This window comes from Dreissena polymorpha, chromosome 10 (assembly GCF_020536995.1).
Source record: "Dreissena polymorpha isolate Duluth1 chromosome 10, UMN_Dpol_1.0, whole genome shotgun sequence".
NCBI lineage: Eukaryota > Metazoa > Mollusca > Bivalvia > Myida > Dreissenidae > Dreissena > Dreissena polymorpha.
This window is the reverse complement of record NC_068364.1, coordinates 20,564,233-20,588,142: the sequence shown is the minus strand read 5'-3', so window position 1 is coordinate 20,588,142 and position 23,910 is coordinate 20,564,233. Positions and strand designations below refer to the sequence as shown.

General features: G+C 36.8%; 1 protein-coding gene across 10 annotated transcripts in view; it reads right to left on the bottom strand.

Annotated features, from left to right (window-relative positions):
- The window catches only part of LOC127847243 (protein argonaute-2-like), an 82,249-nt gene that overhangs the window by 29,968 nt on the left and 28,371 nt on the right, over positions 1–23,910 (bottom strand). For 8 of the 10 annotated variants that reach the window (XM_052379032.1, XM_052379030.1, XM_052379028.1 and 5 more), the window contains 7 exons: positions 20,853–20,989; positions 20,034–20,168; positions 19,232–19,319; positions 17,495–17,642; positions 16,924–16,995; positions 13,736–13,783; positions 10,755–10,898 (listed from right to left, as the gene is read on the bottom strand). In XM_052379032.1, the coding sequence (XP_052234992.1) occupies positions 10,755–10,898; positions 13,736–13,783; positions 16,924–16,995; positions 17,495–17,642; positions 19,232–19,319; positions 20,034–20,168; positions 20,853–20,989 (772 nt within the window). The remainder of the gene's footprint in view (positions 1–10,754; positions 10,899–13,735; positions 13,784–16,923; positions 16,996–17,494; positions 17,643–19,231; positions 19,320–20,033; positions 20,169–20,852; positions 20,990–23,910) is intronic. The other 2 variants (XM_052379026.1, XM_052379027.1) reach the window with 1 other exon arrangement.

Here is a 23,910-nt window from a genome sequence, read left to right as displayed (position 1 = left end):
CCATGTTTTTAAAGCAACCAAAACCATTTTCAAACTCATCTAAGATATCATTGGGACAAATCTTCTGACCAAGTTTCATGATGATCGGAAAATAAATGTGACCTCTAGAGTGTTAACAAGGTTTTACTATAGCCATATAAGGAAAATAGCCCCGCCCCCGTGGTGGCCATGTTTTTCAACCAACCAGCATCATTTTTGAACTCCTCCAAGATATTATAGTGATGAATCTTCTGACAGAGTTTCATGAAGATCGAACTATAAATGTGGCCTCTAGAGTGTTAACAAGATTTTACTATAGCCTTATATAGCCATATAAGGAAAAATGCCCCGTCCTTTGGCGGCCATGTTTTTCAAGCAAAGGTAACCATTTTCGAACTCATCCAAGATATCATTAAGATAAATCTTCTGACCATATTTCATCAAGATTGGACAATAAATGTGGCCTCTAGAGTGTTAACAAGGTTTTACTCTATATAGCCATATAAGCAAAAATGCCCCGCCCCCTGGCAGCCATGTTTTTAAACCAACCTGCATCATTTTCGAACTCATCCAAGATATCATTGGGATGAATCTTCTGACCATGTTTCATGAAGATTGGACAATAAATGTAGGCTCTAGAGTGTTAACAAGATTTTACTATAGCCATATAAGGAAAACTGCCCCGCCCCTTGGCAGCCATGTTTTGCAAGAAAAGGTTACCATTTTTTAACTCATCCAAGATATCAGTGGGACAAATCTTCTGAGCAAGTTTCATGAAGATTGGAAAATAAATGTGGCCTCTAGAGTGTTAACTAGTTTTTACTATAGCCATATAAGGAAAAATGCCCCGCCCCCTGGCAGCCATGTTTTTCAACCAATCGGCATCATTTTCGAACTCTTCCAAGATATTATTGGGATGAATCTTCTGACAAAGTTTCATGAAGATCAGACAATAAATGTGGCCTCTAGAGTGTTAACAAGATTTTACTATAGCCATATAGAGCCATATAAGTAAAAATGCCCCGCCCCTTGGCCGCCATGTTTTTCAAGCAAACGTAACCATTTTCGAACTCATCCAAGATATCATTGAGACCAATCTTCTGACCATATTTCATGAAGATTGGACAATGAATGTGGCATCTAGAGAGTTAACAAGTCAAATGTTGACGCCGCACAACGCATGACGGACAAAAGGCGATCACAAAAGCTCACCATGAACACGTTGTGCTCAGGTGAGCTATAAATCTAATTTGTTATAAAATAGATAAATAATATGAGAGTAATAAAAGAACAATACAATTTGGTAAAAAAAAAAAAAGCCTGTAAAAAACCAACATTAAGGACAGGTGTTAAATTTGTAAAAAACCAACATTAAGGACAGGTGTTAAATTTATGTCCTCACTTTTATTTTTGAAAAGTCTAAGCAAATTGTGTTTAGTTTTCACTATATACATGTAAGGAAAGCAATTAACCCCAGGGCAACGCCAATTTTGACTCCAGTGTCATTATTTGAACACAATTTTGTACAAGAGTTCCGCGGTCGGAGATGACCGCATTGAAGCCGGATTTTTGATTTAAATGACAGGAAAGTACCTTTCGTGTTTTTGTCTAGGTCCAAGCATACCAAAGTAATAACAATTTTAACATTTTAACATTGAAGGTCACAGTGACCTTGACCTTCAAATGAATGACATTGAAATGAGCAGTGGTGATCTTCTAGTACTGGCCAACCTTTATGTCAAGTTTGAAGACTCTAGGTACAAGCATACCAAAGTTATAACATGGAATAAGAACTTTAACATTTTTACCTACCAAAGTTATAAGAACTTTAACATTTTTACATTCAAGGTCACAGTGACCTTGACCTTAGAATGAATGACCTTGAAATGACCAGTGGTCATCTAAGTGTGCTTGCAAACCTTCATGTCAAGTTTGAAGACTCTATGTCCAAGCATACCAAAGTTATAACAATTTTAACATTTTAACATTTAAGGTCACAGTGACCTTGACCTTCAAATGAATGACATTGAAATGACCAGTGGTCATCTTCTAGTACTGGCCAATCTTTATTTCAAGTTTGAAGACTCTAGGTACAAGCATACCAAAGTTATAACATGAAATAAGAACTTTAACATTTTTACATTCAAGGTCACAGTGACCTTGACCTTCAAATGAATGACCTTGAAATGTCCAGTGGTTACTTACTAGTTCTGGCCAACCTTCATGTCAAGTTTCAAGACTCTAGGTCCAAGCATACCAAAGTTATAACAACTTTAACATTTTTACATTCAAGGTCACAGTGACCTTGACCTTCAAATGAATGACCTTGAAATGTCCAGTGGTTACTTACTAGTTCTGGCCAACCTTCATGTCAAGTTTCAAGACTCTAGGTCCAAGCATACCAAAGTTATAACAACTTTAACATTTTTATATTGAAGGTCACAGTGACCTTCACCTTCAAATGAATGACCTTGAAATGACCAGTGGTCATCTGTTAATCCTGGCCAACCTTCATGTCAAGTTTGAAGACTCTAGGTCCAAGCATACCAAAGTTATACCATGAAATAAGAACTTTAACATTTTTACATTCAAGGTCACAGTGACCTTGACCTTCAAATGAATGACCTTGAAATGACCAGTGGTTACTAACTAGTTATGGCCAACCTTCATGTCAAGTTTCAAGACTCTAGGTCCAAGCATACCAAAGTTATAACAACTTTAACATTTTTTATATTGAAGGTCACAGTGACCTTGACCTTCAAATGAATGACCTTGAAATGACCAGTGGTCATCTGTTAATCCTGGCCAACCTTCATGTCAAGTTTGAAGACTCTAGGTCCAAGCATACCAAAGTTATACCATGAAATAAGAACTTTAACATTTTCGAGCACGCCGCCCGCCCCCCCGCCCCCCCGCCCGCCCGACAACATCAATCTATAAGCCGAGATTTTTTCGAAAAAAATCCGGCTAATAACACCATACGATGTTAAACACCAATTATACCCCAGACCCTTGAGGTTTCAAAGAAGATTTTTAAAGTAACTTCATACATAAGTCTGATTACTATGTAAGTCTATATAAATCTTGAGACCACTATGACGTGTCATGTTTTGACCTTAAGGCATGATTTGAACAAACTTTATAGAGGACCACTAGAAAATGTTACCAAATATTTATCCCATGCGTCTTGTGGTTGAATAGACTATTTTTACGTTCTTATTTTCAAAACCTATTTTGAGATCAGGGGACTTAAATATGCAACGGATCAGAAAAATGTGACTAACATAGAAATAGCCACCCAAAGGATCATTCCTATGAATGTTCTTTAACCCTTTCCCACTAAAAAGCAAAGTGAAAATGGCTATGTGCAAACAGCATAAAACCAGAACAGCCTGCATGTAACCTGCAGTCTGTTCATGTTTTATGCAGTTTGCAGCTCATCAGTATCTAAGGGTTGGAAAATAATGAAGCCTTAAAAACTTGAAACTAGAAAAGAAAGGTCTTAAATAAACTAGTGACCTGAAAATCAATAGGGGTCATTTGCCAGTCATGATCAATGACGTACGTATAAAGTTTCATGATCTTAGGCGTAAGCATTCTTGAGTTATCATCCGGAAACCATTTTACTATTTCGAGTCACTGTGACCTTGACCTTTGACCTAGTGACCTGAAAATCAATAGGGGTCATCTGCCCGTCATGATCAATGTACCTATGAAGTTTCATGATCCTAGGCGTAAGCATTCTTGAGTTATCATCCGGAAACCATTTTACTATTTCGAGTCACTGTGACTTTGACCTTTGAACTAGTGACCTGAAAATCAATAGGGGTCATCTGCCAGTCATGATCAATCTACCTATGAAGTTTCATGATCGTTCTTGAGTTATCATCCGGAAACCATCTGGTGGACGGACCGACCGACCAACATGTGCAAAACAATATACCCCCTCTTCTTTGAAGGGGGCCATAAATATAACTTTCTACAGGACTACAAATGCGGGAAAATACGTATCTAAGTGGTAAAAGGCTAAATCTGCTCAGATGTTCAGGAGGAGAAGTGGCTAGAAGACAAAGGTAACAAACTCCCGCACTGTCTGATGGACAACATACATCAGTGTTCTTAAGCCTCCTTATGAGCACTTTGTGCTAAGGTGAGATCACAAGGGAAGCGAGTAACACACTCAAAGGATTTTTGACCCTAGGGATCAACCTCCGCTCAGAGATATGACTGGAACCAGCATAGCTGGATCAAATCCCTGCCTTCAAAACGAACCACGTGATGTTCCATGCCACATACACAAGTTTTGGGCCTTTCAGTTTTAGAAGAGTGTATACATACAGTAGATTCGATTTATTTGAATAGCCATATATGGCATTTTTACTGGCCAAATATTCAGTTACAGTGAGTATTCATTTATATGGAGTCAGTGATATTCTCAACTATTTCACTTTTTAAATGATAGAAATTGTTCTTAAACCATGTCAAGTTGTATAATATATTACCAAACTGTAACTTAACTATTTTTTTTTATTTTTTTTTATTTAAAAAGACTCATTAAAAGATAGTTGCTTTAGTCATCTATTTCTATTTAATGTACATGTATACGGAGCACTACAACCATTATTCCATGGTGTCTTTAAAATCTTACAATAGATTTAGGATAATTAGTCTTAAAAAAAAAAGAAAGGGAAATGAATGCACACACGCATCTAATACACACACTGACTGACAATGAACATCACAGTATCCTAAAAGCTATCCTTTAGAACTAAGTGCAAATGAGAGCTGCAAATTGGATGGAAGAATGTGTTGTACACAGTTGGTTTAATAGTTAACATGATGGAATTATCATTATCGGAATCAAAACTGAACCACTTATATCAACCAATCGTGACAATATAAAGGTCCTGTTTGGTTATTATTAGAAATTAAGTTCTTTGATTTAACAAGATGTGTTTGTGAAACACTATGTCGCCCCCCCCCCCCCCCCCCATGTATTTGACCTTGAAGGATGACCTTGACTTTTCACCACTCAAAATGTGCAGCTCCATGAGAAAACAAACACACCAAAAAACAGACAGGACAAAAACAACCTGTCCCCCAGTATAGACTGGGGGACATAAAAAAATGAAGGGCAAGAATATAAACCAGCAGGGCAAGTAGATTGTCAGGCCTACTGGCCCAGCAGGGTTAGCGGCTCTGAAAATTGTTTTCAATGCCTTTTTAACTGTTGTGTTCTGTAGTAACCATAGTATATAATTATAAATACAACTAGAAAGTTGTCTAAACTGAAACTTAAACCCCAAATATGACTAATACCACAGCTGAAACTAATACCCCAGTATCTTTTTAGTCAGCTCAATTCAAAGGCACATAACTCATGAATGTGCTGATCACTAGGTATTATTGCAAATCTTCATTTCATGAACATGACATATTTTAAGTTATAAAATCCCTTGAGAAATGAGGTTTGCTAAACAACTTTTGACAAGATGTGTTTGGGAAACACTATGTTCCCCATATATTTGACCTTTGACCTTGAAGAATGACCTTGACCTTTCACAACTCAAAATGTGCAGCTCCATGAGATACACATGCATGCCAAATATCAAGTTGGCTATCTTCAATATTGCAAAAGTTATGGCCAAAGTTAAAGTTTGACAAACCAACAAACAGACAGGGAAAAAACAATATGTCCCCCAGTATAGACTTTGACCTAGTGACCTGAAAATCAATAGGGGTCATCTGCCAGTCATGATCAATACACCTATGAAGTTTCATGATCCTAGGCCTAAGCGTTCTTGATTTATCATCAGGAAACCATCTGGTGGACTGACCGACAGACATAAAAAGTTATCAAACTTTAACTAATGTTTTTTTATCCGAAAACCATTTTACTATTTCAAGTCACTGTGACCTTGACCTTTGACCTAAGTGACCTGAAAATCACTAGGGGTCATCTGCCAGTCATTATCAACATACCTGTGAAGTTTCATGATCCTAGGCGTAAGCATTTTTGAGTTATCATCCAGAAACCATTTTACTCTTTCGAGTCACTGTGACCTTGACCTTTGACCTAGTGATCTGAAAATCAATAGGGGTCATCTGCCAGTCATGTTCCTATGAAGTTTCATGATCCTAGGCGTAAGCATTTTTGAGTTATCATCCAGAAACCATTTTACTCTTTCGAGTCACTGTGACCTTGACCTTTGACCTTGTGACCTGAAAATCAATAGGGGTCATCTGCCCCAGTCATGATCAATGTACCTATGAAGTTTCGTGATCCTAGGCTTAAGCATTTTTGAGTTATCATCCGGAAACCGTTTTACTGTTTCGAGTCACTGTGACCTTGACCTTTGACCTAGTGACCTGAAAATCAATAGGGGTCATCTGCCAGTCATGATCAATGTACCTATGAAGTTTCTTGATCCTAGGCCTGAGCGTTCTTGAGTTATCATCCGCAAACCATCTGGTGGACGGACAGACCGACATGTGCAAAACAATATACCCCCTCTTCTTTGAAGGGGGGCATAAATATTTATTAACCTTTAACCATGGTTACCTTAATCAGAACACTACGCCGACATTTAGGGGAGTTGTATAGCTTGTACTATTTGGTAAATAGTCAAGCTAACAAGAGAACCGCATAACGGATGCCACGCTCGGCTGCGAAAGCTTGTTAGAATGTGTTGTTTTTTTTTAAAAGAGGTCACAGTGACCTTGACCTTTGACCTAGTGACCCAAAAATGGGTGTGGCATGTAGAACTCATCAAGGTGCATCTACATATGAAGTTTCAAAGTTGTAGTTGGAAGCACTTAGATTGTAGAGCAAATGTCAAGGTTTTAGCACGACGCCTGTGGACAACATGACACGACGGCGAGCTGGCTATGACAATTCCTCAGGTTTTCTCCGAAAACAGCCGAGCTATAAAAGACAATGTTTATTAATAATAAGCTCATATATACATATTTGAATCACAAAGAAAAGTTGTCAACAAACACTAATTTGTAAAGCATTAATTTATGGGTGTGATTTTAAAATTAACTCAGGGACAGCATTTCCCTGCCCCATAACAGCGTTTAACAAAACCCTTCAATTTTTTTTAATAGATCAAGCGTAGTAAAGTTCTAATCATATTTTTTGCTTGCTGACACATTGCTGTCAAAAAGAGTATTTTTGTTGAATCTACAAATTTTAAAATTCTGCGCATATAAAGAACATCAAGCAAAGCAAAGTTAATATTACTATTTTGGCACAAAGGAAAAGGAAGAAATCACGTAATTGATAGAGAAATCACACCCATACGTTAAGAAATATAAAGAAAGACAGAATAAAGACAAGACATGACAACAAACATTTCTTAAAACAGTAACCTTTAACCGTATCCACATTGCATACCAACAGACTGTTGTCACGGGAAATGGAATAAGAATCTATAAATAAATCAAGCTCATAAAAAAGACACAACAATCTTGTCACCAATGGTTCCAAGAAACCAAGTGATTTGAGAGGCTTAAAACGATCCCTTTTTTATCTTAACCATTGCCCATGTAGATGGAAAGTGAATATTGCTATGTGCAAACAGCATACAACCAGAACAGCAAAGTAACTCGCAGTTTGCTGATCATCAGCATCTTGGTGTTGAAAATAAAGCCTTTAAAACTTGAATTTAGTAAGAAAAGTCTTTAATTAAATTTACCTTTCTTAGAGACTACAAATGCGTCAAAATACGTATCTAAGTGGTAAAGGGTTTAAACTGCGATATACCATTTGTACAAGACTCTTGACCCTTTTTGTATTCCACACTACAGACGGAGGCCAAAATTATTCACATTGGAGTCATAACAAAGATCATTATTTTACAAGCAATAGGTTAGGCAAAGATCCAACAAAATGAGACCTAATAACAGTCATTGTACATTTCTGAAAACCGTTACAACAGGTAACCATTTGCTTACAACTCTTGACCTTCTCAGTTTTGCTCACTACACAGACTGATGTGTAGGTAATAGAAAGCACTTTATAAAGAAGCCAAACAAACATTAAACAAACGGTTACAAGTAAACAAGACTTAGGATCGTAACCATTTGTATAAATGACCATGCTAACCAAAATTTTCCAGTGTATAGTGCACCCCCATGTATAACGCGCATGCCATTTTTTAAAGCCAAAATGGAGGAAAAAAAGAAATCAAGACCAAACAAGAATATCAGTGAAACTATGGATGCTCCCTGATGATGCGCTTTGTCAATCTATGTGTTAATAACCACATTAAAAAATCTTTTATTAGCCTCGATGACCTTGACCCCAGTGACCTCAAACCTCATCAAAAGGTAGAGGCCCATGCAAGGTACCTACATGCCAAATATGAAAGAGATCGGTAAAGTATTGAAGGTGCTATGAGAAACTGTATCAAAAGCGTGACAGAAAATATATTAATAGCCTCTGTGACCTTGACCCCAGTGACCTCAAACCTCATCAAAAGGTAGAGGTCCATGCAAGGTACCTACATGGCAAATATGTAAGAGATCGGTAAAGTATTGAAGGCCCTATGAGAAACTGTAAGAAAAGCTTGACGGAAAATCTTTTATTAGCCTTGGTGACCTTGAGCCCAGTGACCTCAAACCTCATCAAAAGGTAGAGGTCAATGGAAGGTTCCTACATGCCAAATATGAAAAAGATTGGTAAAGTAACAAAAGCATGACAGAAAATCTATTATTAGCCTCGGTGACCTTGACCCCAGTGACCTCATCAAAAACAGGGGTGTCAATTGTCCCAAATTTGAAATCCAGAAAATTAAGCTGTAGGATAAAGGGAAGAGAGGGCCCAACCCCCCGAGCCCTAGCTTATTGTTCTTTTTTTTAATAGTCTTTCTAGGTGCAATTTCTGGTGAGTACAATGCGAAATATTATAAACCAAACCATCCGTAACACCGCAGGTGTATTTGTCACTCTAAACAAATGATATTAAGAACTTCGAAATTAAATTAAAATCGACAAACCAGCGTATCCGAAAACGACTGTCCGAAAACATGTGGCGATACATCATTTACAAATGAAATAAAATATGCATATCGTTTGACTGCAGAAAATGAAAACCAGTAACCAGTAACCTAGCAAATATGCAGTCAATATATAATTTGATTAACATATTGTTTTAAAATATGATATTGCAGTGCTTTACTTAGCCAGTTACTGCTCATGTAAGTGCCAGCCGCTTACCAATCAGAAATCAATAAATAAAATCGGTACCAAGCGCAAATGTCCGGAATGCCGACGATGCTATAACAATATTCGTTCTGAAATGATCCCGCACTAAAAGAATTTTGTCCCTACCCCCACCCGCCTTAAACAAACTCATCGGATTTACATTCACCTCAAAATCAACCCTGGACAGCTCAAATCCGGATTTCCGGAATAATCCGGAAAATTGACACCCCTGCAAAAAGTAGAGGTCCATGCAAGGTACCTACATGCCAAATATGAAAGAGATCGGTAAAGTATTAAAGGAGCTATGAGAAACTGTAACAAAAGCATGACGGAAAAATCTATTATTTGCCTCAGTGACCTTGACCTTGACCCCAGTGACCTCAAATCGCATCAAAAGGTAGAGGTCCATGCAAGGTACCTACATGCCTAATATGAAAGAGATCGGTAAAGTATTGAAGGTGCTATGAGAAACTGTAACAAAAGTGTGACGGAAAAATCTATTATTAGCCTCGGTGACCTTGACCCCAGTGACCTCAAACGTCATCATAAGGTAGAGGTCCATGCAAGGTACCTACACGCCAAATATGAAAGAGATCGGTAAAGTATTGAAGGTGCTATGAGAAACTGTAAAAAAAGTGTGACGGAAAAATCTATTATTAGCCTCGGTGACCTTGACCTTGACCGCAGTGACCTCAAACCTCATCAAAAGGTAGAGGTCCATGCAAGGTACCTACATGCCAAATATGAAAGAGATCGGTAAAGTATTGAAGGTGCTATGAGAAACTGTATCAAAAGTGTGACAGAAGTAAGGAAAGAAGGAAGGACAAACTGGCAACTATATGCTCCCCGAAAATTTTTGGGGAGCATAAAAACCATGAAAATCGGACGGAATATGGCCACCACTATTATATTACGCAATCATTTAATCAAGGACATTGAAAAGCTTAATTATGCATTCAAACTAGGAAGTGTCATTATGATAAGGAGCATGGGTTGCATAGCACTATATTTTTAGTTGTCTGGAATTAAATAGATGGTGGCTATTATGAATATTTACGACTACATAACAAATTTTTTGCAATTAAGCAGCCAGGATAGAGTTGTATCAATGTATAACACACAAAAACTTTGGAATTTGAAATTTGGAGGTAAAAATCTGCTTCTTAAACACGGTAACTTACCGACTACGCCTGATGCCATACCTCAATTTTTTACCCCGATTAATAAAGCAAATAACAAAGATGACACGAGAACATAACCAATGGTTACAAGAGAGAAACGATGGTTAGAGGTTAACAAACACATTTGAGCCACGCTCGGGTAAAACTGCAGTCAGCATAGGCTAATCACGGACGACACTTTTCGCAAACACTGAATTTTCATTGAGAATAGATATCCTTTAAACCAAACATTTGCATAAAAGCAGAAGAATAGAGTCTTCCCTGATAAGCCTGTGCACATGCATTAAGCCCAGTTCTTCCAAGAGCGAGGTTCAATCAGTAACAAATGACTCTGTCATGTCTAAAACACCGTCACCATCTTAACCCCCTATCAGTATTGCTTACTGACAGACTGCTGTCACCTACCCTCCCACCGTACTGGATCTTGGGGGGGTTTAGGACGCGGCCGTGAACGTCAACCATCTGCGGCACAATGCTGATGCCGAACGTTTGCAAATACGGGTCCGAGTTAAAGTTCGCTTTGCGGACCTGAATTTAAAAATCACACAAGATTAATAAGGGCTTGATTTTAGAACCATCTAAGGGAGGAAAATGCCATACCCCCCCCTTACATGGTCAAGAAATCTTTAAATCTGTACATAAGGATTTTTGTAAAATGAATCTGACTTTGAAAGGGAAGAAATCAGCTTTAAAAAGCTGAAATCAAATCCTGGTAAAAATGCCAAATTTGCTATGTTAGATTATTAGCAATCTTTAAAAGGACAAGTTTCATTAAGTTGGCTATGGGTACTTAAAATGGAAAATGACAAGTTTAAAATGTGTTATTTGGTTTGTTGAATTTTTTGCAAGATTTCCAAAGTGACAAGAAAGCTTTCGTTGCCTTTCTACATTGGAAAATGAAATGAGATGACAGGGATGTAAAATTCAACTCGCCAGCGCGAAAATGTCAGCTACAATTTTACTCCAGGCAAATATGATATTCCAAATAGTTGCCTGATTGAGTGATGCCTAAACAGGTGCTTGTCTGGCAGTGACAAATACTAGAATTTGGTGATGTTTGATGCTATATAATGCATTTGTCTTACTGTTCTTAACACTAACAATATTTGTATGAGCCAAGGGGTAATATCAAGATTGACAATGTTTATTTGTGTGAGCTCAGGGGTAATATCAACATTGACAATGTTTGTGTGAGCTCAGGGGTAATATCAACATTGACAATGTTTATTTGTGTAAGCTCGGGTAATATCAACATTGACCATGTTTATTTGTGTGAGCTCAGGGGTAATATCACCATTGATAATGTTTATTTGTGTGAGCTCAGGGGTAATATCAACATTGACAATGTTTATTTGTGTGAGCTCAGGGGTAATATCAAAATTGACAATGTTTATTGTGAGAGCTCTGGGGTAATATCAACATTGACAATTTTAATTTGTGTCAGCTCATGGGTAATATCAACATTGACAATGTTTATTTGTGTGAGCTCACTCAGGGGTAATATCAACATTGTCAATGTTAATTTGTGTGAGCTCAGGGGTAATATCAACATTGACAATGTTTATTTGTGTGAGCTCAGGGGTAATATCAAGATTGACAATGTTTATTTGTGTGAGCTCAGGGGTAATATCAACACTGACAATGTTAATTTGTGTGAACTAAGGGGTAATAACAAGATTGACAATGTTTATTTGTGTGAGCTCAGGGGTAATATCAACATTGACAATGTTTATTTGTGTGAGCTCATGGATAATATCAACATTGACAATGTTTATTTGTGTGAGCTCTGGGGTAATATCAACATTGACGATTTTTATTTGTGTCAGCTCATGGGTAATATCAACATTGACAATGTTTATTTGTGTGAGCTCAGGGGTCATATGATATCAACATTAACAATGTCTATTTGTGTCATCTCAGAGGTAATATCAACATTGACAATGTTTATTTTTGTAAGCCAGGGGTAATATCAACATTAACATGTTTATTTGTGTCAGCTCAGGGGAAATGTTAACAGTGATTTATTTGTGTGAGCTTAGGGGTAAAATCAACATTGACAATGTCTCTTTCCCCACAAAATATTCAAAAGACCAGTGGTAAAAAGTTGGCCTTGTGTACCTAAATTGGACATGACACAGGATTAAAATGGGATGTTTAATAATTAATTTTTAGAATAGACCAGTTACAAAAAAGTCAGCCTGGCACACCTATATTGGAAAATATGATTATGCGAGTCAATAATACATAATAATTTAACTGTCTGTGATTAACCGACTACATGTTGACAATGTACTTACCAGTTTGTCCATTTCATCGTTTAACCCTTTCCCACTCAGAAGCAAAGTGAAAATGGCTATGTGCAAACAGCATAAAACCAGAGCAGCCTGCAAGTGTCTTTTCAGGTTTAATGCTGTTTGCTGCTCATCAGTTTCTAAGGGTTGGAAATGAGGCCTTTAAAACTTGAATCTAGTAAGAAAGGTCTTTAATAAAATGTAACTTTCTAAGGGACTATGAATGCATGCAAATATGTGGGAAATCTAAGTGGGGAAGGGTTAAGGCATTTATTCTTTACTGGAGATAAAATTATGAACAAGCACCAGTAGACTTTACCTTCAATATCTATAATATACCCATATGCCATTACAAGACCTGGGGATTTTTTTCATTAATTCCCTCACCAACACATCTGTCCCTGCCAATAAAACAGTTGTTCAAAAGGACCCAGTTCCTAACTGATCTTGATATAACATGATATTTGTGAATTCTAAATATTCTAACTGAAAGTTGTGAAAATTTTATTTATTACTTTCATATATTGTTTTCATTGGCTCTCTTGCTTTTTAAAGCCATTAGCTACCCTGCAAGTTGTTCATTAGGCCATACCAAATACATTATGCATTTCAGGGCAACTACCAGACAAACGTTAGTATTCAAGAAATAATCTTTTGGCATCACAATTTGGTATAAAAACATTGAAAATATCTAAAATGACGCAGATTTTACAGTGAACAATCGTCACCAACTGAAGGATCTGTGTATATGCAAGGTTGGTTCTGGTTGCCCGCAACACAAACACTGTAGCCTTTGTCTGGGAAAAAATCTGTGTGTAAAGTGTCGTCCCTGATTAGCGTGTGCCGTCCACACAGGCTAATAAGAGACGAAACTTTTCCATTCACTGGTATTTTCATTTAAAATAAGGCTCTTTATAGCATGAATCCAGTAAGGGCTGAAAGTTTCATCCCTGAATAGCCTATGGGGATGGCACAGGCTAATCTAGGATGACACTTTATGTACATGTATTAAGCCCTAATTTCCCCCGGGGAGGCTCATTGGTATGTTTATGCCTACCATTGAGATTTACTCACCAAGTTGTTGATCTCTTTTTCTCTGTCCGGAGCTGATCGGGCCGTAGCCTGGAATAAATTACAAGAAACATAAATTTACTTTACGAACCAGTTTTTAAGACACATCACTTTCATTGATTTTTTTTTATAATAATAAATAACATTATCATACTCTTGCAACAAATTTAGCTCTTTTTAAAATTGTCATCAAATTGATATAATATTTTTGTCCTAAAATCTGATTTAATGATACATTTCTTAATTAGATTGATGTCAATCAAAATCAAAGAAGCAATTACCGGGTAAGCAAAATCTATAACCCACATCATCAAAATATAATTTAATCCACAGAAAACCATCTCTTTATTTCCATATACATTTTGTATATTTCACCTTAAAAGACTTATTTATATATTTTTTTAAACATGGTTTGATAAATTGACTACATTATCGTCATGCTACTTGACAAAACAATTATATATAATATATATTATTCTTTCAAAGTTTATCATCTGCGTTGCTCAGTTTGTAAAACAAAGTAGAAATGTCTGATAATATAGTCCTTGGAACGAAAAAAAGACATTCTTGGATCAATTGAAAACATAAATCAGTTCACAATCAAAACACAAAAAATGAATTCCAAATCACAGCACACTAGCTAAAATGAAGCGAACAACATGCGCAGAAAGCTATCTAGGACAATGTATCATCAATGAGATAGGACAATGTATCATCAATGAGATAGGACAATGTATCATCAATGAGATAGGACAATGTATCATCAATGAGAAAGGACAATGTATCATCAATGAGATAGGACAATGTATCATCAATGAGATAGGACAATGTATCATCAATGAGATAGGACAATGTATCATCAATGAGATAGGACAATGTATCATCAATGAGATAGGACAATGTATCATCAATGAGATAGGACAATGTATCATCAATGAGATAGGACAATGTATCATCAATGAGATAGGACAGTGTATCATCAATGAGATAGGACAGTGTATCATCAATGAGATAGGACAGTGTATCATCAATGAGATAGGACAATGTATCATCAATGAGATAGGACAGTGTATCATCAATGAGATAGGACAATGTATCATCAATGAGATAGGACAATGTATCATCAATGAGATAGGACAATGTATCATCAATGAGATAGGACAATGTATCATCAATGAGATAGGACAATGTATCATCAATGAGATAGGACAATGTATCATCAATGAGATAGGACAATGTATCATCAATGAGATAGGACAGTGTATCATCAATGAGATAGGACAGTGTATCATCAATGAGATAGGACAATGTATCATCAATGAGATAGGACAATGTATCATCAATGAGGTAGGACAATGTATCATCAATGAGATAGGACAATGTATCATCAATGAGATAGGACAGTGTATCATCAATGAGATAGGACAGTGTATCATCAATGAGATAGGACAATGTATCATCAATGAGATAGGACAATGTATCATCAATGAGATAGGACAATGTATCATCAATGAGATAGGACAGTGTATCATCAATGAGATAGGACAATGTATCATCAATGAGATAGGACAATGTATCATCAATGAGATATGAAAAATTATGGATATTCAGAACATGTATTCAAAAATTGAAAAGATTGAACAGTCAAACAGTGTTAATTTGTGACGAATTGATGAGCAATAGAATAAGGAACACCACACAAATAATAGTATGTGCTTCCAATCATTAGTTTATCATGCGAAAAATAAACATGAAACATGATAAACAAGACTATTGCCAGGCAATACATGTCCCCTACTGGCTCCACCATTGTAAGAATTTTATTTTTTTTATTTCTTGCCATAGCAACCAATAATTTTGATGTAGGAACAAAATGAAATGACGTGCTTAATCTCCATATTGCCATCTGACCATGTCTCAAGTTGCATGAAAAAATATGAAGAACTTTTAAAGTTATTGCAGGATCCAGATAAGAGTGATAGACAGACTCACAGACAGAAAGAAGCACAGTGCGCAAACCATAAGTCCCCTCCAGTGAAACCGGTAGGGGACAAAAAGATGTACTAGCTCATAAAATCTGCATAAAATTGTTAATAGTGCTTTACTATTTTATCTGTTATTTTTGGACATGCACAACTTTGTGCTCTTCAACCTGTAGCTCTCAGTGACACACACATTTTACATCAACCACACTCATTTCTTAATCTAGCAGAAAATTATTATATAAGTCAGGCTTAAAAACAAAAACCAACAAATATCAAGCCTTCTTCAGCACCTATCCGCTATCAAAAAGACGTAATAATAACAATTCTAGCGTGGCTGAATTTGTTCTACCCAACCCAAGTACTGACTGTACAACTAGCAACCCAATACCTGGACTGAACCAATAGGAATAGAAACATGATCCAGGCAACTCAAGTAAATTTCCAATAACGCACAGTCTACACAGACTGCTCAGATCAAGGTATGAGAGTTCTGTTATAGATCTCTGATTCCGCACACAATTTCCAATAATGCATGGTAAACATAAAATGCTTCGATACCTAAGATCAAGCCAAGTAACTGCAATTGTTAATTTCCAATAATGCACAGTCTACACAAAATGTACAGATCAAGTTATGCAAATAATGTTGTACATCTCCGATTCCACACATTCTACACATTATTTATGCCCAATAACGCATGGTCAACATAAAATGCTTCCATCCATAAGATCCAGTCGAGTAACTACAATTGTTAATTTCCAAATATGCAAAGTCTACACAAAAACTCATGTTCATTTGATGTAACTACAACTCAAAACTTCCAACAACCAAAAAATAAGCATATAATAAGTCTATATAAGATCTCAAGATTCAATAAAGAAAACTCACAAGCCATTCTGTTAACCATTTCCGACATTTTGTTAACCAACAACAAACAGAATCATGCGCATACAAAATTTATTTCACAATTAAAGGGACAACAACATTGAAAGATGCAGTTAAAGGGCCAGTAAACGGCACCATGAACATTCAACATCAACTTCACAATTAAAGGGACAACAACATTGAAAAAGACACTATTAAAAGGCCAGTAAACAATACCATTCACAAACAAATGAACAACATAATTAAACAGACAAGAACGATTTTTGACTCAATTAAAAGGGCATTGTGTGCTGTGATTAAAGGGGAACTTATTTGAGAAACCTTGATCATGGTGGAGGTCTGGTTGTCTGTCAGCTTCTTGATGCAGCGCTGACCTCCAACCACATTGCACACCTGAAACAGACAAACAACAAACCATGTCATACTGACTGCTTTGGTCCTTTGTGCTGTTATAAATGAGCCAAACACACAGGGTAAAAGGGGCTTAAAATGCATATGCAGTAAGGGTCTGCACAGGCTCATCAGAGACTACACTTTTCACCTATAATGGATTTTCATTTAGTGCAGACTTCCTTTCAAGGAAAAGATCCATTAAAGCATTAAGCCCTATATTTCCAGACCCTGGCTCAAATGAATCATTATAGAATTAGAATTATTTAACACCATTAAACAACACTGAAATTAATTATGGTAAATAATGGAGGGGTCTTTTAGGTAGGAAAATGTTCCGTTAAATCAGATTTTGTTTTAAAACATCAATAAAGTCTATCGTCTGATTTAGGTAAAGATTGTACTATAAAAGTAAGCAATTCTGAAGAGTTTTTTGGTCAGTAGAAACTTTGCCCTTATGACACGCCAATCAAACCTTATTCAAAGTACTACAATGACTCACCTCCAGTGGCAGATAGGTGTGTTTCTGCTCCTGTCCAACCTGCAGACAGGGCAGGTGTGGGTGTTGCAGCTTCATCTTGTAGCGCTCCAGGAAGTAGCGCGCCACCGTGCACTCCACCGTCTGACCGGACTCCAGCTGTAGAGGGAACCTGGAGGCAAGAGATGGGAGAACTTATCAAATGAACCTGGCTCTGGGATAACTTGGCTTGATATATGTGCATGTAAAGTGTTGGCACATACTGGCCTGTGCACATGCTAATCAGGGATGACACTTTCCGCTTGTTTTATCAAGAAATGTATTCTTAACTCTTTCAATGCTGGAACCGAATTTTGAAGGCCTTTGCAAACAGTTTAGATCCAGATGAGACGCCACAGAACGTGTGTCATGAGCGTCTCATCAGGATCTAAACTGTTTGCTATTTCAATAGTATTCTTTGAAAAAAATCGAAGAAAATGCTAATTTTAAAAATTCAGCAGACAACATTTTAGCAGACGACAAATTTCCCAGCAAGCAAAGGGTTAACAAAAATCCAGTTTAGGCAGAAAGTGCTGTATCTGATTAGCCTGTTGAGACTGCTAAGACTAATCTTGGATGAAACTTAACCCTTTGCATGCTGGGAAATTTGTCGTCTGCTAAAATGTTGTCTGCTGAATTTGTAAAATAAGCATTTTCTTCAATTTTTTTTTAAAGAATACTATCAAAATAGCAAACAGTTTGGATCCAGAGGAGACGCCACGTTCTGTGGCTTCTCATCTGGATCCAAACTGTTTGCAAAGGCCTTCACAATTCGGTTCCAGCACTGAAAGGGTTAACGCAGATGCTTAACCCAGTCTCCTAAGAGCAAGGCTGAAATTGAAGTTCATCTGGTCACTATGGGACTTCTAATGCTACACAGCACTGAGATAAATTGAAGTTCATCTGGTCATTATGGGACTTCTAATGCTACACAGCAGTGAGATAAATTGAAGTTCATCTGGTCATTATGGGACTTCTAATGCTACACAGCAGTGAGATAAATTGAAGTTCATCTGGTCATTATGTGACTTCTAATGCTACACAGCAGTGAGATAAATTGAAGTTCATCTGGTCATTATGTGACTTCTAATGCTACACAGCAGTGAGATAAATTGAAGTTCATCTGGTCATTATGGGACTTCTAATGCTACACAGCAGTGAGATCAAATCATGCATGATATTGCACTGTTTTTCTTTCTTAAACCTTTTCCACTTAAAAGCAAAGTGAAAATTGGTATGTGCAAACAGAATAAAACCATAACAGCCTGCGCGCAACTCCCAGTCTGTTCAGGTTATATGCTGTTTTCTGCTCATCAGTATCTAAGGGTTGGAAATGAACCCTTTAAAACTTGAATTTAGACTTAAATTTTAATTTCTAAGGGACAATAAATGCATTAAAAGACGTATCTATGTGGTAAAGGGTTTAACAGTGTCAATATGGTGTCATAATAATCACGACATCACTGACAACCATGTGGCCTCAAAACATAAGCTCCGAATCGATCATAAGAAATCGCATCGCTGTCGTTATTGCTCAATTCAGCCCAATGTATGAAATAAATAAAAAAATATTTTGTTATATCATTTTCATTTTTTTATTTGACGTTAAAACCAGTTTGCTTGTTTCATATGTGCTATTTTCATTCTCCTGAAACATACATACAGAAACTGATAGAAGTATTCAAAATGTATAAAACAATCTGAGAATGTGGAGGTACTTACGACTGGGTCTGTGCAGGTCGCCGCGTGACGTTACACACTCGGTACTTTCGCTTCATTGTACCACAGTGAGTTATCTCCACTTTTAAACCTGCAATGCCCAAAACAGTAACTTAAGTACTTCCTATGATATACATTTCAAGTATTTAATCTAATGATCTGAACGAGAGCGTTGCTATAATGATAACTAACATCCCAGCTCAGCTTCGTTAGATATGTTAAAGGGCGAATAACAAGGGAATATGAGGATCATTGAGCATGAAAAGCACCTTCCACATCTGCACTTCATTGTCATGACATATTTCAAGTTGCAAATCTTTTGCTTGAAAAATGTGGAAGTAGTTTGCTTCCATCATTTCTTTTCGGACAGTCCAACCCACCAACATAATGACACCCATGTACCCACTGTAAAACTTTATTTAATTTGGAAAGAGGTCTAATGTGTAAACATTTTTTTAAAGTTTAAGAGAAGTTGCTAGTAACCTTTTGATATCTTGGTGAAATTGACCCTCTGTGAGTCTATGAGTCTAAGGGGAAATCTAAAGAACGCTCCCACAGTGGATATCGAACCCGTGACCTCCTGATCACACAATATCCAATACACCACTGGTACCAATACTTGAGAAATATTAAATCTAATAACGTGAACAAGACCTTTGTGACTAACATCCCAGTGGCCACACTGACAAACCAACTTACTGATAGATTGATTCTAATATACCCAATGTCATATTTCAAGAACGGGGGTACAATAAAAGGGTAATAGGTTGAATGCGTAAACATTCTTTGAGAGGTTGCTATATACCTTTGATCTCTTTTGTGAATTTGACTCTCTGTGAGTCAGTAAGGGGCCTCTTCTGTTCTGACGTGTCCTTCATGTCCAGCACCTCACACATGAACTCAATCACCGGCTGCTGTTTGTAGAACGCCGTCGCCGAAACTGAAGGAGTCAAATAATAAACAGGTTTGTCATAGATGGTGAAGAAGTGTTTTGTTGAAACAACAGTATCAGAACATCAAATTTTATATATGTCCTTCTATACACAATGCATATTCCAATTTGGATTTTAAAAAGCAACAGGAACACTTTGAATAATAGCAAATTTGTTGTAACCCTTCTCCTGCATTACAACAACTTGTAGGAGTTCTTTGAGGAGCCTTAGGAAAGCTGGTCCAATTATTTCCCATTGAAAAGGTCTTGCATTTCAAGACCAGAGGTGTGATTAACCTCTTTACCACTTAGATACGTATTTTGACACATTTGTAGTACCTTAGAAAGTTAAATTAAATTAAAAACTTTTCTAACTAAATTCAAGTTTTAAAGGCTTTATTTCCAACCCTTTGATACTGATGAGCAGCAAACAGCATAAAACCTGAACAGAGTTACTTGCAGGCTGTTCTGATTTTATGCTGTTTGCAAAAGCTATTTTCACTTCGCTTCTTATGGGGGAAAGGGTTAAGAATCACCTCAATGGAGGAAAATGCCCTACCGCTCACTGGGCTCATTAATCTCCTTATTTGCATATAGATCCAGAAAAGTTAATAACTATTCGCAAAATAATTTTGACATTGAAAAGGAAGAAATCAGATGAATGGAGGAGAAATCACGTGCATGTAGACCTACCATCGATGTTGAGCATCATCTTCCACAGGGAGGGGCGCACACTCTGGTGGAAGCCAAACCACACCTCCCTGCCCCCGCCTAGGGGGTGGTCATAACCCTCGGGCTGGGAGAAGAATGAGCGACCCACAGGCGTATAGCTGAAAGTACAGGCACCGTTGTTAGCGGTGGTAGTGAAAAAACTAATTGCAAACTCATGGCATTTTACATAACATTTTCATTTTACTTACATTTTAATACACTTGTTCCTGGAGCATTTTCCTTTAAACACATTCAGCATTACATTTAAATCATTATTTACATTTCTCCTTACATTTTTCAGCAAAAATATTAATATCAAATACAAACAAAAATTAGTTGTTTTTTTGTGTGTATTTTTTATATGTGCTATTTATATTAGTTCACATTTAGTTTAATGTCAATTTTTACAAATTTACCATACTTCTACTTAAAATTTTCATTTACATCACCAACATTCTTATTCTGAGTTCATTATACAAGACACAGATTAGAGAAATACAAACTGTAACATAGCTGGATACAGGAGTATAAATAAGTCCAGAGAAACAAATAAAATCAGTCATTTCTGAGGAGTAAGAGACAGAGGTTAATTGGTTATACAGATCCAAGAGTCTTTATTAGTCAAGATAGTATCTCAGAAGTCTGATAAGTATTTTCTTAATTAGGCAACACACAAATAACATAACAAAAATAAAGAGTTTCCTATGAGTGCAGTGCAACCATACTTGGTAGACGTCATATGATGCAGATTTACATAAATTGTGCATCACCCATTACATGGATTGGCTACACATTTTTATCCTTATATAAAGCTCCAAACATTGATGAATCAGTACACAAGTAGACAAAGTCTCTGCCTAATTAATGATATAACAGCATGGTTCAGGGCCTTCCCCAGGAAGAGGTGGGTTACCCCCTCTATGTTCACATTTGTTTACAACTTACATGCCAAATGACATTACATAGTACATTTGGGCTTTTTAAATTGTATGTGTACTCCAGTTTACATGTCTGCAAATTTAAATAAAACTGGTATCCTATGATATTAACAGGTCAAATTTGGTTTCCTTACGAGTCGCATTCTGAGAAACTGGGCATAATGCATGTGCGTAAAATGTCGTCCCAGATTAGCCTGTGCAGTCCGCACAGGCTAATCAGGGATGGCACTTTCCGCTTGAATTGGATTTTTGCTAAGAAGAGACTTCATTTAACAAAAAATGTCATACAAGCGGAAAGTGCCATCCCTGATTAGCCTGTGCGGACTGCACAGGCTAATCTGGGACGACATTTTACGCACATGCATTATGCCCAGTTTCTCAGAACACGACTCTTATATACATTTCTTCAAATAATCCGATCGCGTGTCATTCTAAAATACAACATGTACCGAATCTGCATGTCTTTATTAAGCAGCACATTGACCGTTGTTACATCCACAATTTCCATGCATAAAAGTGACGATGCCAATTACAGCAAACTATTCACGCTTAATTAGTTTCGACAGCACTTTGTCACTCAGCTGCAATTATTAAAGCAGCCCAATTTATAAAATATGCTTGCAGCAGCCAGTGTTTATAAGGGCAGTATAAGGGTACCACTATTTATAGGTGCCCTGGGTTTGTCCAATGCAGAATTCAAAAGCCCCAAGACCGGGGCGCTAAAATGACTTGGGGAGGCCCTGTAGTTCTGCACCATGTAATCAAGATTATCTATCAGCATACATGCTAAAGTACGCTTCAAAGGTTAAACAATCTTTTAGGTAGGGAAGGATCCAGCATGAATAAGTCACCTGCTGTGTAAGAAATGGTGAAGAAACGCCCCAACCACCACCCCCGAAATGCAGCATGTCATAATAACATTATAAGTTGTAATAATTGTAATAATTATATTATAGATATCCTAAGTACAAAAGAACTTAAGTAAAAAAAAATGTTCTACACAACTTCTCGTCATGAGGAACACTTCATACAAGTTTGAATCTTGATAGGACACGTGTTGGATAAGTACTTAATCATTGAGGTCTTTAATATTCATCTTTATTTTTAACTGCATTTTTGATTGGTGTTAAATTAATACTTCCATTTTTCGTGTTCAATTAACATTTTGACATTGACCAGGTTGGAGCAATAAAACTTGTTCTGTACATGTTAGTGACAGCATGTTAAAAATACCCCAATTAAGTGAATGAAAAACACTGTGCAAAGATCAATTATATGAGGAATTGCATGACTGTATGATTGAAATAAATTGTGCCAAGTGTATGTGGTCTTTAAAAGACTACAGCTACAGGACAAGGGCCTGGGTGGGGAGAGAGTATATGAGAGATGTGTGTGCTATTGGTACAGTAACAAGGTACCGGTAAATGGGTTTCCTACTTTTAGAGCATAAAATCATATTACACTTTCTACTTTCCAAAGTAACGCACAATAAATGTCCCTCTTATTACAAACCTAGAGAGCAGTAGACTGGAACTAACAAGGAGCAGAAGTTATAACTCTGCTATTTCATTCTGGATCTTCCCCTTCGACATGCTTGAGACGTAAATGGCATTATTTTATGAGTCACAAAACATCCAACAGCCTTATATGAACCCTGATAATCATCTTCAGAGATCTCCCCTCATGATAATTCCCTGTAACACAGCTGTGAATTTGAGCTTCAAGTTCTGGCCTGTTACATGTAGAACTCACTGTAAAGTGCGCAATTTGTTCACAAAATAAATTCTAGATGCATTTGTTCCAGTTCCCTTCATGACATGAAAGTATGATCTACCTTGAGTCTTGCAACAATCAATAAGTTCACTGTTAGATTTAATTACCAGAAGTGTAGATATTGTTTCTTAAAAAACTTGACACTAAGATATAAGTACCAGATGCGTACGATTTTTTCATCAATCATTAACTTGTCATTCAAATTAACGTTAAATATGTCAAAGATATTTTTTTACATGCAAAAATTTGTCTTCCAGGGTGAACAAGTGTAGACAAACCTGTATAAAAGCTATAAAAAATATGTGTTAATTATTTTGTTCAACAAGTTT